The sequence below is a fragment of the Capra hircus genome, chromosome 8, assembly GCF_001704415.2.
Source record: "Capra hircus breed San Clemente chromosome 8, ASM170441v1, whole genome shotgun sequence".
Classification (NCBI taxonomy): domain Eukaryota; kingdom Metazoa; phylum Chordata; class Mammalia; order Artiodactyla; family Bovidae; genus Capra; species Capra hircus.
The window spans coordinates 90,054,032-90,071,159 of NC_030815.1; the positions used below are offsets into that span (position 1 = coordinate 90,054,032).

At 39.4% G+C, this 17,128-nt stretch overlaps 1 protein-coding gene across 1 annotated transcript in view; it reads left to right on the top strand.

The window, feature by feature from the left end:
* TMEFF1 (transmembrane protein with EGF like and two follistatin like domains 1) overlaps window positions 1–17,128 on the top strand; it is a 99,538-nt gene that overhangs the window by 36,284 nt on the left and 46,126 nt on the right. The window contains exons 3-5 of the mRNA XM_018052531.1: window positions 4,995–5,124; window positions 9,996–10,022; window positions 12,641–12,737. Of these exons, the coding sequence (XP_017908020.1) occupies window positions 4,995–5,124; window positions 9,996–10,022; window positions 12,641–12,737 (254 nt within the window). The remainder of the gene's footprint in view (window positions 1–4,994; window positions 5,125–9,995; window positions 10,023–12,640; window positions 12,738–17,128) is intronic.

Below are 17,128 nucleotides of genomic sequence, written 5' to 3' on the forward strand. Positions count from 1 at the left end.
TTCTTCCAGTCCAGCGTTTCTCATGATGTACTCTGCATATAAGTTAAATAAGCAGGGTGACAGTATACAGCCTTGACGTACTCCTTTTACTATTTGGAACCAGTCTGTTCCATGTCCAGTTCTAACTATTGCTTCCTGACCTGCATACAGATTTCTCAAGAGGCAGGTCAGGTGGTCTGGTATTCCCATCTCTCTCAGAATTTCCCATAGTTTATTGTGATCCACACAGTCAAAGGCTTTGGCATAGTAAATAAAGCAGAAATAGATGTTTTTCTGGAACTTTCTTGCTATTTCCATGATCCAGTGGATGTTGGCAATTTGATCTCTGGTTCCTCTGCCTTCTCTAAAACCAGCTTGAACATCAATCAGGAAGTTCACAGTTCACGTATTGCTGAAGCCTGGCTTGGAGAATTTTGAGCATTACTTTACTAGCATGTGAGATGAGTGCAATTGTGCGGTAGTTTGAACGTTCTTTGGCATTGCCTTTCTTTGGGATTGGAATGAAAACTGACCTTTTCCAGTCCTGTGGCCACTGCTGAGTTTTCCAAATTTGCTGGCATATTGAGTGCAGCACTTTCACAGCTTCATCTTTCAGGATTTGAAACAGCTCCACTGGAATTCCATCACCTCCACTGGCTTTGTTCATAGTGATGCTTTCTAAGGCGCACTTGACTTCACATTCCAGGATGTCTGGCTCTAGATGAGTGATCATACCATTGTGATTATCTGGGTCGTGAAGATGTTTTTTGTACAGTTCTTCTGTGTATTCTTGCCACCTCTTCTTAATATCTTCTGCTTCTGTTAGGTCCATACCATTTCTGTCCTTTATCGAGCCAATCTTTGCATGAAATGTTCCCTTGGTATCTCTAATTTTCTTGAAGAGATCTTTAGTCTTTTCCATTCTGTTGTTTTCCTCTGTTTCTTTGCATTGATCGCTGAAGAAGGCTTTCTTATCTCTCTTTGCTATTCTTTGGAACTCTGCATTCAGATGCGTATATCTTTCTTTTTCTCCTTTGCTTTTCGCTTCTCTTCTTTTCACAACTATTTGTAAGGCCTCCCCAGACAGCCATTTTGCTTTTTTGCATTTCTTTTCCATGGGGATGGTCTTGATCCCTGTCTCCTGGACAGTGTCACAAACCTCATTCCATAGTTCATGAGGCACTCTATCTATCAGATCTAGGCATTTAAATCTATTTCTCACTTCCACTGTATAATCATAAGGGATTTGATTTAGGTCATCCCTGAATGGTATAGCGGTTTTCCCTACTTTCTTCAATTTAAGTCTGAATTTGGCAATAAGGAGGTCATGATCTGAGCCACAGTCAGCTCCTGGTCTTGTTTTTGTTGACTGTATAGAGCTTCTCCATCTTTGGCTGCAAAGAATATAATCAGTCTGATTTTGGTGTTGACCATCTGGTGATGTCCATGTGTAGAGTCTTCTCTTGTGTTGTTGGAAGAGGGTGTTTGCTATGGCCAGTGCATTTTCTTGGCAAAACTCTATTAGTCTTTGCCCTGCTTCATTCCTCATTCCAAGGCCAAATTTGTCTGTTACTCCAGGTGTTTCTTGACTTCCTACTTTTGCATTCCAGTCCCCTATAATGAAAAGGACATCTTTTTTGGGTGTTAGTTCTAAAAGGTTTTTTAGGTCTTCATAGAACCGTTCAACTTCAGCTTCTTCAGCATTACTGGTTGGGGCATAGACTTGGATTACCGTGATATTGCACGGTTTGCCTTGGAGACGAACAGAGATCATTGTGTCATTTTTGAGGTTGCATCCAAGTACTGCATTTCGGACTCTCTTGTTGCCCATGATGGCTACTCTCTTTCTTCTGAGCGATTCTTGCCTGCAGTAATATATATAATGGTCATCTGAGTTAAATTCACCCATTCCTGTCCATTTTAGTTCGCTGATTGTTAGAATGTCGACGTTCACTCTTGCCCTCTCTTGTTTGACCACTTCCAATGCTTTGATTCATGGACCTGACATTCCAGGTTCCTATGCAATATTGCTCTTTATAGCATTGGACCTTGCTTCTATCACCAGTCACATCCACAGCTGGGTATTGTTTTTGCTTTGGCTCCATCCCTTCATTCTTTCTAGAGTTATTTCTCCACTGATCTCCAGTAGCATATTGGGCACCTACTGACCTGGGGAGTTCCTCTTTCAGTATCCTATCATTTTGCATTTTCATACTGTTCATGGGGTTCTCAAGGCAAGAATACTGAAGTGGTTTGCCATTCCCTTCTCCAGTGGACCACATTCTGTCAGATTTCTCCACCATGACCTGTCCATCTTGGGTTGCCATGCAGGCATGGCTTAGTTTCATTGAGTTAGACAAGGCTGTGGTCCTAGTGCGATTAGATTGACTAGTTTTCTGTGAGTATGGTTTCAGTGTGTCTGCCCTCTGATGCCCTCTTGCAACAGCTACCATCTTACTTGGGTTTCTCTTACCTTGGGCGTGGGGTATCTCTTCATGGCTGCTCCAGCAACTTGCAGCCGCTGCTCCTTACCTGGATGAGGGGTATCTCCTCACTGCTGCCCTTCCTGACCTTCAACGTGGGATGGCTCCTCTAGGCCATCCTGCGCCATCGCAGCCACCGCTCCTTGGACATGGGGTTGCTCCTCCCGGCTGCTGCCCCTGCCCTCGGGTGTGGGGTTGCTCCTCCTTGTCGCTGCCTTGGCCTCAGGCGTGGGGTTGCTCCTCTCGGCTGGTGCCTCTGACCTCGGACGTGGGGTAGTCCCTCTCGGCCGCCATCCCTGGCCTCGGACACGGGGAGCTCCTCTCGGCCGTTCCTGCGCCGTTGCAGCCTGGCACTCTAGGCTGCTGCCCCTGACCGTCCAACTCTGTGCGACCCCATAGATGGCAGCCCACCAGGCTCCGCCATCCCTGGGATTCTCCAGGCAAGAACACTGGAGTGGGTTGCCATTTCTTTCTCCTATGTATGAAAGTGAAAAGTGAAAGTGAAGTAGCTCAGTCGTGTCCAACTCTTCATGACCCCATGGACTGCAGCCTACCGGGCTCCTCCGTACGTGGGATTTTCCAGGCAAGAGTACTGGAGAATGTTAGGGGAAGAGAATAAAGGAATGTGATCCTTGGAAGAACTGGAGGAATATAGGAAGGCATCCTAAAGTAAAATTTGAATTTTAACTAAAGTTGATGTAGGAGTCTGGTGATAGTGTATAGCAAGTCAACTTGGTTATAAAATATTTTATTAAAAATGGTTTCTACTAGTGCTTTACATGAGGTAGCGTGCCAAATTCATGGTTCATAAAATAAGTTGACCACTTCTTAAAAAGTAGATGAATGATGAAGGTAAGCCTTGCTCATTGAGAAAGATTGAGAAAAACAAAATCAGAAACAGAGAAATAAAAAAATATGGTGACGAGTAATGTGAAAAATTTATTGATATTTTCTTCTAGGATTTACTCTCTGAATATTTATTTTTATAAATAATTCAGATATATGTATAATTTATCTTCTTGCTACATTTTTGTTTTATATTATCATATTAAGAAATTTGCATTCAGTTTTGTGGACTAGATGATGCATTTAAAAATGGCACAAAATTCTCGGAAGTTATATACATGGTATTGTCACCTGCTTTTCATCTAACATCGTGTTTTTATGTCACACAATATTCTTATAAAGGGTAATGCTCAGTGACTCTTTGAATATATATAGTGTGCTTCAAAATGAACATTACCTTATTGGATACTTAGATGTTTTTCCTGTATGTTTTTCTTATGAATACATTTCTATTTGAAATGACTGTAATAACTTTTCATCTATCGTAGTTTCCTTCAGATAGATCCTTAAATGTGTAATTCTAGATCAAAAGCCTCAGTGCTTTTTTAGAACTCTTAAAATGTGTTATTAAATTGCATTCTTAAAAGATTGAGCCAGTTTAAATTACAGCAGGGCTATTGGTATGCAACTAAATTGAATTTTTTGTTTGTTTAATAGCCAGTTTTATAAGGTTAAAGTAGCATCTTATTTTTGTGTACAACTCTGATTATTAGTAAAGGTCAGCATTTTTAATATATTAATTGACCATTTGTTATCTTTCTGTAAATTTGTCTTTTGTCCATTTTATATTAATTAGTACTGTCTGTTTTAATGATGATGACTTGTATCATGTTATACTATTTTCTCCCAGATTTTAAAACTTTAGTCCTGTATATTTTTGAAATATAGAAGTTTTAAAGTTTTTTAAACATACCAATTCAGTGTCATTTCTCAAACCTGTATCATCTTTTTTCTTTTCATCTACCAATTCTTCAAGGTCCAGTTCACGTTTCACTTTCTCTGAGGAGGCTTTCTTAAATACCTTATGTCTTACAGTAATAGGTGTTAGATATTATACTTATTATCTGTACTTTTGATTTAGTTCAGTTCAGTTCAGTTGCTCAGTCGTGTCCAACTCTTTGCGACCCCATGAATCGCAGCACACCAGGACTCCCTGCTATCACCAACTCCCAGAGTTCACCCAAACTCATGTCCATCGAGTCAGTGATTACATGATCGTATATATACACACACATATATATTTCCTGTTTATATGGCTCTCCAATAAGATTGTAAAGTCTCAGAGGACAGAGCTCGTGTGTCTTCTATAGCATTTACCTTGAAACCTTTTACACTAGAGGTGTTGAATAAGTGAATTTTGATAGTTTACATCATTAGTGCTTATTCCCACCATTGGAAAGAATCTCCTCTTGTATTATCTCCTTGGATCGCTAGCAAATGATGTAGATAGGATAGAGATTTTCATTCTCATTTTTATGGATAGTTGATAGTTAAAATATTTTCATTATAAATGTGAAAAAAGGTATGAGAAAGTAGCACAGCTCTTCTTTTTAAAAACCAAATAAAAGAACAAACTTCTGTAGTAGAAGTGTGTTGCAATACTATAGCATTGCATTCGTGAATATGAAACAAACTGTTAAATAATTCATGTGTCGTTCTGAGAATTTATTTTTGTTTCTTTTGCAGTGCCATACGAATTACATTCCTGTCTGTGGATCAAATGGGGACACGTACCAAAATGAATGCTTTCTCAGAAGGGCTGCTTGTAAGCACCAGAAAGAGATAACAGTAGTAGCAAGAGGACCGTGCTACTCTGGTATGGGTGATACTCTTCTGAAGAAACGTTAGAAGTGGTTCCGCCGTGCTAAGATGAAGTTTCCAGTCAGAGGTTTATTCCCAAGAGTGCGTGTGGATTGGGATGATAATGTGGGAAGTGGGCGGGGGATTCTTTTTGCCCCCATTTCATGTTGCTTTTTAACTCCGGGTAGTTTCTCTTATTACCTCTTCTGTGGTACTTCTCAGGAAGTTTTTAATGTTTAATACTATTTGTGGTGGAGACTTTGCATATCAGTTTTGCCTTATGGTTTGAACATTAGGCAGAATAAGATTTGGGAGGGTAAATGCTATGAGATCCATTTTGTTAATTTTTATTTTGGTGCGAGGTGGAGTGGGGAATATTGTGGAAACTCAGTGGCATCCCAGAAAGTGTTTGTCCAAGCTCTTCTCTTTGTATCTTTTCTGTTTGCCAGCCTTTGTTACCAACTTCCTCCCAGTTTTTGTGTTTACTTCTCTTTTCCTTCCTGAATTATTTGTTGTTGTTGTTACTTAGTTGTGTCTGACTTTTGTGACACCAAGAACTGCTGCATGCCAGGCTTCCCTGTGCTTCACTATCTCCCGGAATTTGCTCAAATTCATGTCCATTGAGTCAGTAATGCTATCTAACCATCTCATCCTCTGTTATCCCCTTCTCCTCCTGCCCTCAATCTTTCCAGCATCAGGATTTTCTCTGGCAAGTCAGCTCTTTGCATCAGGTGGCCAAAGTATTGGAGCTTCAGCTTCAGCATCAGTCCTTCCTATAAATATTTAGGGTTGATTTTGTTTAGGATTGACTGATTAGATCTCCTTTCTGTCAAGGGATTCTCAAGAGTCTTCTACAGCATCCCAGTTCAAAAGCATAAATTCTTCAATGCTCAGCCTTCTTTATGTCTTCCTAAATTGGTAGTGGTTAATTTTGGAAGGCATTACTGTAAGAAACCAGCAGTAATGCTTTGGTTTCTTACTTGTGTTTGTATTTGGGAGCTGGGATGCTGATGAGATATTATAATAGAATTATTGTATGAAGGTTAGCAGTAAATGTGGAGGCTGTTCTTTATATGACTACTCCATTTCCTTTCTTTTCCTGTATACTACAGTGCCTGTGTTGAGAGTTTTTATTGGGGCTCCATTATATAAGCATGACTGATTAATTGTCCATGTGGTTGATCTCCAACTTGGTCTATTAACACCACATGACTCAAAGCCTCTACTCTGAACTATGTGGTTGATCTTTCTGGTGTGAGCCAGCCCCTACCCTAAGAATATTGAGTGTGGCCAGCCCCACCCTAAGATCTGATGTGGTCAGCTTCCTTCCTAAACATCGGTTGCCTTCTAGAAGCTGCAGGCCAAGGCCAGGTCTCTCTTTGGGAAAGGCCAAATTCTTTTCCATACACTAGATAATTAGGTTCCTTTAGGCCAGCAGACTGTCATTTGGTATGGTTCTCACATACTTTTCTAGGTACATTATATTTCAGACTTGATTTAGAAACTAAAAAGGAATATGGAGTTCTTTATAATCCCAAATTAATTATGCATCATTTATGAGGAGTTTAAGATGCCAACTGCTTTGATAAACAATGAATGTTAAACATGGGGAGGCAGAGTGTTAGGCTGGAAAGAGCACTGCACTAGGCTTAGAAAATCTAACTTAAATTAACTCCCTCTCTGGTTTGCTGAATGACCTTGCACAAGTCACTTAGCTGCTCTGAGCCCCAGTTACATACCTGTATGGTTAGATAGTTATCATTTCCTGCAGTTAAGTGAAGGTTGAATGAGCTAAGCTGTAAGGTGCTACTTTGATCTTGTTATCTGCTAGGTGGGGTCTGTGTTCTGTCATTTAGTCTGGTGTAGGTCCTGTTTGCTATGTTAGAAATAACATTCTCCTTTGCTTATTTGAGAACTCCTTTTTTTAATGCTTTAATATTGAGCTTAAATCTTTTCTCCTCTCTGAAATCTTTCTTCTTTGGCATCTCCTGGCAGTTTGTTCATGCTTTGTGCATATGTCTGTGTATATATCATACTTCATTTATCCAACACAGATGAATGTGTTTATCCTTTAGCCAAATCCTGTTTCTGAACAGGAAAGTACTATGTCTTCCCTAGAGAGGATGTCATAATTCCAGGGTTGGAGTTGGGGAAAGCGTGTGTCTAGTGAAAATCTAATCTACAGAAAGAGCTCAACCTCATTATCAGAGTAGTCACAATATATTTATTTCAAAATTTTAAATGACCCTTATGGGAGGCAGTGAGATATTATATTTATTAAAATTGGACATTGGTTGAAAAAAAGGTTGGTAGTGAGTATCTCCTGCACTGTGTCTGTCTTATTTATCAGTTTGTACCTATTCCTTTTACTACGTTGTCTAACATAATATGTACCTGCTGCTGCTAAGTCGCTTCAGTTGTGTCCGACTCTGTGCGACCCCATAGACGGCAGCCCCAGGCTCCCCCATCCCTGGGATTCTCTAGGCAAGAATACTGGAGTGGGTTGCCATTTCCTTCTCCAATGCATAAAAGTGAAAAGTCAAGTGAAAAGACTGCAGCCTACCAGGCTCCTCCGTCCATGGGATTTTCCAGGCAAGAGTACTGGAGTGGGGTGCCATACCTAGTCAATGTATATGGAATAGAAGGGAAAAAGAGAGTTTTCCTAAGAAAAATTTGGTAATAAAAATAAGTCAAGTTCCCTTCTTGTCTTTATTCCTGCTCTTTCATCCTTTCTTTTTCTCTGCATAGAGAATATATTTTTCATGGTTGATCGGTCAGTGAATACACTATAAGACTTTGTATAAAATCCCATGAAGCGTTGAAGTTCAGTTCAGTTCAGCCGCTCAGTTGTGTCCAACTCTTTGTGACCCCATGAACTGCAGCACGCCAGTCCTCCCTGTCCGTCACCAACTCCTGGAGTTTACCCAGACTTAATGTCCATTGAGTCAGTGGTCCCATCCAACCGTGTCATCCTCTGTCATCCCCTTCTCCTCCTGCCCTCAATTTTTCCCAGCATCAGGGTCTTTTCAAATGAGTCAGCTCTTTGCATCAGGTGGCCAAAGTATTGGAGTTTCAGCTTCAGCATCAGTCCTTCCAGTGAACACTCAGGACTGATCTCCCTTAGGATGGACTTTTTGGATTTCCTTGAAGTCCAAGGGACTCTCAAGAGTCTTCTCCAACATCACAGTTCAAAAGCATCAATTCTTCGGCTCTCAGCCTTCTTTATAGTCCAACTCTCACATCCATACATGACCACTGGAAAAACCATAGCCTTGACTAGACGGACCTTTGTTGGCAAAGTAATGTCTCTGCTTTATAATCTGCTGTCTAGGTTGGTCATAACTTTCCTTCCAAGGAGTAAGCGTCTTGTAATTTCATGGCTGCAGTCACCATCTGTAGTGATTTTGGAGCCCCCCAAAATAAAGTCAGCCACTGTTTCCCCCTCTATTTGCCATGAAGTGATGGGACGAGATGCCATGATCTTCGTTTTCTGAATGTTGAGCTTTAAGCCAACTTTTTCACTCTCTTTTACTTTCATCAAGAGACTCTTTAGTTCCTCTTCACTTTCTGCCACAAGGGTGGTGTCATCTGCATATCTGAGGTTACTGATATTTCTCCCGGCAATCTTGATTCCAGCTTGTGCTTCTTCCAGCCCAGCATTTCTCATGACGTACTCTGCTTGTAAGTTAAATAAGCAGGGTGACAATATACAGCCTTGACGTACTCCTTTCCTGATTTGGGACCAGTCTGTTGTTTCATGTCCAGTTCTAACTGTTGCTTCCTGACCTGCATACAGATTTCTCAAGAGGCAAGTCAGGTGGTCTGGTATTCCCATCTCTTTCAGAATTTTCCACAGTTTATTGTGATCCACACAGTCAAAGGCTTTGGCATAGTTAATAAAGCAGAAATAGTGTTGAAATGGCTGATAAGTAAAAGGTGTATTTTTTCCAGTCCCTCTTGTTTCTACCATGATTGGGACTTTGATTATTGTCTTTGAGAGATTGAGGGTGAGAGGGCAAGGGAGAGATATTGTGAAGGATGCCCCCTATTCTCCAGAGCTGTCTGACAGATTGGAATGCATTTTCATGTAAATTCTCCCTAGAAAGGGCTGGATAGAGTGTCAAGTTCATCACTTGCCATCTAGGCTCCAGGCTGATGATGCTACAGTCTTGCCCTCTTTTCAACATGCTCTGTGCCATATATTGGTTCTTTCAGGATTATAAAATACATATTTTAAATTAATTACATTTTACACTGGTTTCTTGCTGGTAACTTTGAGGGAGGCTCTTTAATTTGATTAGTAACAAGTTTTTCACCGACACCTTGGTGAGATTCCTTCTGGTAAGGTTTCCTGGAGGAAGTTAATTTCATCAGTATTAAGAAAGCCTCAACCCTGAGGTTCTTTCCTTCTAAACCTTAGGTTTATTCATATCTTTTGGCCTTTATCCACAGCTTTAATTAAGATTTTTGGAGCAAGACCCAAAGCTTTTCCTCCCTTTGTATTAAAAGCAGTTTACTTATTAGTCCTTTAAAGCTTTAGCAAAGTTAAACATTTCTTCTACCTTTTAAGTGAGTTCATTAAAATTATTTTTATTTAGCCATTTACTTTATAATATTTATTGATTTTTACTCTGTACAAAGCACCTGGGTATTTTCTGAATGAGCTGCAAAGATTATGAGGTATAGATTATGTATCCAAGGAATTTATATTTGGAGAAAGGTACAAAATAAGTATATAAGAATAAATTGTTGGATATCGACAAAAATGAGAAAAGGGACTATCTGAGAATGGATATCACAGTTTGATTTTTGATAAGAAATTTTACTATTTGGTAAGATGAGATTCTGGGAAAAGTGTTGATACTCATTCTTTATTTTTCTTCTTAGATAATGGCTCTGGATCTGGAGAAGGAGGTAAGTTTCAAATACCCCTTCAAAGGCCTTTTCTTCCTTTGCATTTTAAAAATGGCTTTACTGAGATAAAATTCACATACCATACAATTTGCCCCTCAATTCAGTGGCTTTTAGTGTATTCACAGAGTTGTACATTAATCACCACAGCCGACTTTAGAACATTTTCATTACCCCAGAAAGAAACCCAGTACCACTCAGTCATCATCCCAACCCCTCAAGTTCCCCTTAGCCCTAAGCATTCCTTTTTCTCCTGCATTTATTTTTCATTTGAGATTTGTTGTCAGACAAAGGGGAAACGTTGCTTCAGTTAAATTGAAGTTACACCAAAGGGCCCTCTCTGTAGTATCATCCCCAGGTGATTTTAGCTCGGATCAGAGTATTTGTGACTCTCTTCTGTTGCTTGCTTACACGTTTTGTGCTCATAAGGAATTTTCAAGGCACGAAATTTAAAAAAACTAATATTTGGTAATAGCATATAACAGAGTTTACTCTGAATTATTAGAATTGATTAGGACAGATAGCATACTTGGTCTCAGCTATAAAGCCGAGAAATGATGAATTATTAAAATTGAGAATGACTAAACTATCTCATAATCTAATGAGACTGTAATTCTTAATGAGTATCCACTGAATGCAAAATAATGTTTCAGGTGCTCTGTGGATCCACTAAAAGAAAAAAACATCTCTGGTAAAATTCACATGTATGCAAATGAAAACCACGGTTATGATCCTTCTAGCACTATTTGAAACCTTACTCCATTCCCCTATGTTTCATAGAACCCTAAAACTGTAGAGTTGGAAGGGACTTTAAAGGTCACCTAGAGAGTAGAAGTTCAGAATGGACTGGTTGGATTTCCTTGAGGTCCAAGAGTCTTGAGAGTCCCTTGAACTGCAAGGAGATCCAACCAGTCCATTCTGAAGGAGATCAGCCCTGGGATTTCTTTGGAAGGAATGATGCTAAAGCTGAAGCTCCAGTACTTTGGCCACCTCATGCGAAGAGTTGACTCATTGGAAAAGACTCTGATGCTGGGAGGGATTGGGGGCAGGAGGAGAAGGGGATGACAGAGGATGAGATGGCTGGATGGCATCATGGACTCGATGGACGTGAGTCTGAGTGAACTCCGGGAGTTGGTGATGAACAGGGAGGCCTGGTGTGCTGCGATCCATGGGGTCGCAAATAGTCGGACACGACTGAGCGACTGAACTGAACTGAGAGAGTAGAAGAACTGCCCTGAGGAAGAAGTTCAGGGATGATGGTTTTAGCTTTAAAAAAAAAAAGATTAAAAGTTGTCTAAAAATAGATTTTAAGTGGACATAGTCAAGCAGAAATTTCGTGATCATGTGTGAAAGGTGAGTTCATAAATTCTAGATCTGAGAACTGGAAAGGACTTTAAAGGACCATGTAGTCTAGCCCCTGTGGTCAGATATTCAGTTAGGAAATTGTCATTGTTACTATATGAAAGAAATGGAAGTTGGTCTACATATTTGCTTTTATGGTACAAATATTGGATGTCTTGCCCTGAGAATGTTGGTTGTTGGTAATTTTTTTTTTTAGGGAGTATGAGTTAGAAAGGCTAAGTGGTTTGCTCAGATTAATACACAAATTCTAGTGAGCTCATGGTGGCTGTGTGAATTTTAGATCTCATGGTATTTCTGAGGCTTAGAAATAGTTAAGATTATGCTCCCTGGAATTGTTTGGGAGTATGCATGAGGGTTTGGGTAAAGTGTAGGTAGGTATCCAAAATGGCAAGTTTAGAAATAGTACCAAACAGGCACTTAGGTCTGTGTGCTTTCCTTATAACACCTTCTCTGCTGATAGGCACCCCCTCAATAATGTATGCTCTCCCAAACCACTCTGGGACATCCTCTAAGTAAACCATAATCCCTCAATTGGCTTCAGAACTCATCTCCCTGACCAGTTTGAGATGATCATAATAGGATCCACTGTAGCTGAGACCCACAGAAATGAGGTTCCCTAACTGTGAAATATGAGCTGATTTGGGGGCTGGTGGTATGCGCTAATCTTGTGCTGGATCATAGGAGACCCGTACGCTTCAGCATTCTTGTTATTATTGACAGGGCTAGGTGGCAAAGTAGGAAAGGGTAAGTACTTTGTAAATAGACTCCTTTCCTTTTTAAAATTTGGAGACAGTTTTTAAGGCAGGTGTGAAACTGCTGTGAGGACAAGGCAGTGGTTAGACTCTGCTGTGTTGAGTAACTTGTTTGTTGAATCACTTATTGCTAATAGGATTGCACAGGCTGTTTCAGTAGGGTAATCACTGGACTGAATTTATTGCTCATGTTTATTTCCCCTCTCTTATTTCATGTTATGGTAATTCTTTTTAAGAATTAATGAGACCTAGCTTCTTGTTCCATGGTACTTAGGCTAAGGGATTATTTTTCTGGCCCCAATACTTGTTTTTTTCCCACAGTATATGTTATACTCTGTATTGACAGCATTTTTGGACTCAAGCATCAATAGCTTTTTGGAACTGATTGTTTTCAAGAGCCTTGCATGCATTTTCCCCAGAAATAGGATAATGGCTGCTGAATACATGAAGCAGGTCTGGAAAGGATCCCAGCTTTTGGTTGAAAATTTAATTTTTCTTTTTAAACAGAAGAGGAAGGGTCAGGGGCAGAAGTTCACAGAAAACACTCCAAGTGTGGACCCTGCAAATATAAAGCTGAGTGTGATGAAGATGCAGAAAATGTTGGGTGAGTTGATTGAGGGAAAGGGATAAACTTATTTGGAGGTTAATTGTCAGCATTATTGTGTTATAGAAAGCTTATCTTTTAACCTGCTTTGGTGTATAATGTGTGTGCCTTCTTTTTTGTTCACTGTTAATCTATTGACTTTTAAGTTGATATGATACTATAGCTATTTAAGTCAGTTTAAGTGTTGTAGAGTGGAAATCCACTTGTAACTTTTTTTCATTTTACCACTCCCTTTCTTCACTGATAGTTTTATGCTGTTATAAAACTGATATATTTTATACCAAGTGCTCATTTTATTCATCAGAATTACTCTTATTTGAATTACCTTTTATATCTTCAACTAGAATCATGATAAACAGTTTTTCTTGCATTTTTATACACAAACTTTTAATGCATTAAGAAAACGCCAAAACTTTCAAAATTTTAAAGACAGTAAGTAAATATAATAAGTAAGAATTATTTCTGGAAATCTCACCTGGACAGACTGACATTTTGTTTTGTTTTCTCACTCATGTTTAGCTTTCACCAAGGTAGGCTTTGTAGCTAACCTGTATTGTCCATCCAGTTTCCCGTGCACTCCCCCTGAAAAGGTGCAGAGTAGTAACGATACAGACCTCACCAACTCAGCCATGTTTGTTCCTTTCATCAGGTTCCTGTTTGTTTATCCCCAGGCTCAACCTTCCTGCATTTCCCTGTGGTGCTTGCTTTCTGCATAGTTGGTTCTAAAAGCTTTAATACTGTCTTTAGGGCCCTATGTAGCACAAATGGACCCTCTTCACTTCCTCAATTTCCCCTTAGTGCGTATTTTGAAACACTTATAGAGATTTGCACTTTCTTTCTTACTCATATGTATTTTCACTGTGCATGTCTATGTTTTATTCAGTCCATAAATGCATATTTGAGCCTTTTACTGATCAATGATAATATGGTTTGATTAGCATTTATGCCTGGAGTGACTTTTGCAAATCAGGGTCACTATGTTTTCAGTATTTTGCTACAGAATCAGCTATTTGTCTGGCACTTGGTAAAATTAAATGTCTGATAATTTACTTGATATATATTTCAAAGTAGGTGAGAATTGGCAAAAGACAAATTCAATAAAAAGTTGAACAATTCAGCAAACCCTGTGTTTGCTCTGTTTCTGCATATGAGTCGCTTGTTGACATGTCCATCTGTTTCAATCAGAGTGGATTGATTTGTGAGAAGATGTTTCCCAAAGTAGATTTTGGCCTGTAGAACATGAGAGAAATGATAGCAATGTGGACTATATGCGTGTGTATATATGCGTGCCTGTGTGTGTATTTTTGCAAATATTTAGTTCTTTTCTGTGTTTTTCCTCAGAACTGTTCTAAAATTGTGTTCAGAGTCAGAATAGCTGTCAGTGGTCGATCGACGTGGCCTGTGGGTCTTTTTTACTCCATTTCAGTGCCTCTCTCCAGTCCTCTTTTACGCATTTCTCTGCTGTCATTTTTCATCCCTTAATTGAAAGAGAGAGAGATCTTTTGCTTGGAAGTAGAACTGATTCTGTGTAATCTCAGAGGTAGCCTTTTAAGTATGACATCTGTATAAAATACGCATCATTCTGTGTACACCTCCTCCTCTTGATAAGATATGTAGTCTATCCTCAATCAGAGCATGTCTGTTGTATAGAAACACACTAAATTCATTTTGTGTGTGTCTATTTGAGAACTTGTAACTGCTGTCCTTGCAGGTACATGCTCTAAGGAAACGAAAGTGAGTATAGACAGGGGAAGGGCTTAACCAATAAAAGGAGCAAGCAGGCTGAGGAGCCTCCTCAGGAGCCCATGGATAGATTGGGACAGGCAGCCAAGACCAGGCCAGGAAATTGATGCAATAATAGAAGAACATTAAGGAAGTAATTTGTGCCTCTACCTAGAAAGCAAGTTACATATATACATAGTAATCACAGATATTAAGTGAAACAAAATCCTATAATACTTAACCTTTACTAAAAATAATGTACTCCTATATTTCCTATAGTGATTATGACTTAGAGTTTTAAAAAATATTGCTCTATAATGTAACTATAATAGATACTTTATTTCATGTTACATTTTTAGGTATGGGTATTCACTGAAAAATATTTTGAGGGCTTCCCGGGTGACTCAGTGGTAAGGAGTCTGCCTGCCAATGCAGAAGACATGGGTTTGATCCCTGATCTGGGAAGATCCCACATGCTTAGGAGAAACTAAGCTCGTTCACCCCAACCATTGGGCCTGTACTCTAGAGCCTGGGAGCCAAAACTGCTGAGCCTGTGCGCCACAACTCCTGAAGCCCTCAAGCCCATGCTCTGCAACGAGAGAAGCCCCTGCAGTGAGACGCCTGCAAGCCACACCTGGAGAGCCCCCCCTGCTCTCCACAACTGGAGGAAAGCCCACGCAGCAGTGAAGACCCAGCACAGCCAAAAATAAAAAATAGATCAAAAATTATTTTTAAAATAAATAAAAAAGTATTTTTTAATCTTCTGTCATTATGAAATATCTTTCCTGTCAAATGAAATGCTACATATCAATATAATCTATCTGGTTTTCAAAGGGCAGCTAATCTTTTTTTTTCGCTTTTGTACGTGGCTAATTTATTCTTGTTTTTAAAATTTCTGTTTTTATTGAAGTATGGTTGATTTACAGTGTTGTGTTAGTTTCAGGTGTACAGCAGAGTGATTCAGTTATACATATATATATTCTTTTTCAGATGCTAAAACCTTTCTCTTGCTTTAAAAGCTCTTTTTTCCTTTGCGAAAAGGGAAAGAAACTTGACCATTTGTGGGAGGGGATAAACGGTACCATGTTAAGTTAATTTTCTTCTGTTAAGAGAGGTGCTGGCGTTTTATTTAGCCATTTAAATGGAAATTGATTTAAATAGATTGTCTTCTTAAACAGATTATACAGAACATAGTCTAACTATTCTTAAAGTCATATATTGTATAATGTGTTACAGTTTTCAAACATGGCTACCTAAATAATTTTTTCAGCTCTTTATGGCAGTATGTCTGGTTGGTAGGGCAAGGATTTATTACTCTGGTTTTACAGGTGGAGGTGAGTGCAGAAGAGCCTGAGTGGCTTGTGATTAAGAACAGAACCAGAACACAGGTCTCATGACAAGGGATTTATCTACCATGTTGTGATGCATGTGTAATACCATGGTGTTCTCAGAGGCCCCTGATGTTCTTAATGCTACTTGTTCCACCCCTACTTAAGGGTCTGTTCTGCCTTGTTTTTTGGGTTCTACATCTGTTTATAAAAATGATTTTTCTTCTCCCATGTCAGGTTGTTCCCTTGCGTCTGGGTGCTGTCAGTATGCCTAGTCAGTGATTCTGATTGTAGATGACTCCAACTTATTAATTGCCTCTCTGCTTCCCCAAAATAGGAAACCATGTGCTTATAGGAACGGTATCTAATGTAGGAATAAATTCTAAATGTAAAATCAGAGTAAATAGGTTCTTAGTGAGGTGCATGAACTTCATATATTGTATGACTGTTTTTTCTCTTATCTGCTCAGTGGCTATATTAATTATAATTGAAATGAGTTTTGCTTGTGGGAGGCTTTTTTCTTCTTTCTTCCTGAAGCACAGTGTGACTTTCTAATGGCATTGGAGCTTTTGCATGGGTTTGTGATATCTGTTTTCATTGATGTTTGCCCTTTGAATTTATACCTAGACCTAGATAGTTGAGGTTCCAATAAATTTGATGCCCACATGGAGAGGTTTCAGTATTTCATTGTGACTGTTTTGAAATATAGTGGCTAGATCTTCTCAGTCTTAAAACTTGGGAACAGTATCTGCTTTACAGAAAATTAGATTTCTCCATATTCTTAGCAACTGCACTCCCTCTTCATCTAAACAGTATCTCTTAAAAAAAAAACCCAAAAACCCAGTATCTCTCATCTGTCCAAGGCTGAGGTTATTGCTCTAAGATAGTCCTCGACTATTTGTCTGTACAGTGGGACCAAATAATCATAGAACTCCTTCAGCCAGGTAGACCTTTTATGTACCTGACTTAAATCCCTGCCATGAATGATTTGAGGAGTTTGTAGAATCATCTGGCATAGTGTCAGTATAGGTGAGCTCTGAGAATCCTGCAATTACTCCTTTGAACTTTGTCTGCCATGTGCTTTATGGAAATAGTCCCTGCTCTTCTGCCTTTTTGATGTCAGTCACTTTGGAGATGGTGTTTTCCTTTTCCCCCGAGGGACATAAGCTCTCAGAGTTGCTCAGAGAAAGAATCGTGTAGGTGTGCAGTGTGACAAACAATTTGAGAAGCAGGTATTAGTAATTCACCTGATAGACGTCTTTTTGTTATACCATCATTTTCTGTTTGGAGAGTTGTTGCCATAGTCACAGGCTGATGAGTCTCTCCCTCAGAATGTGCAAT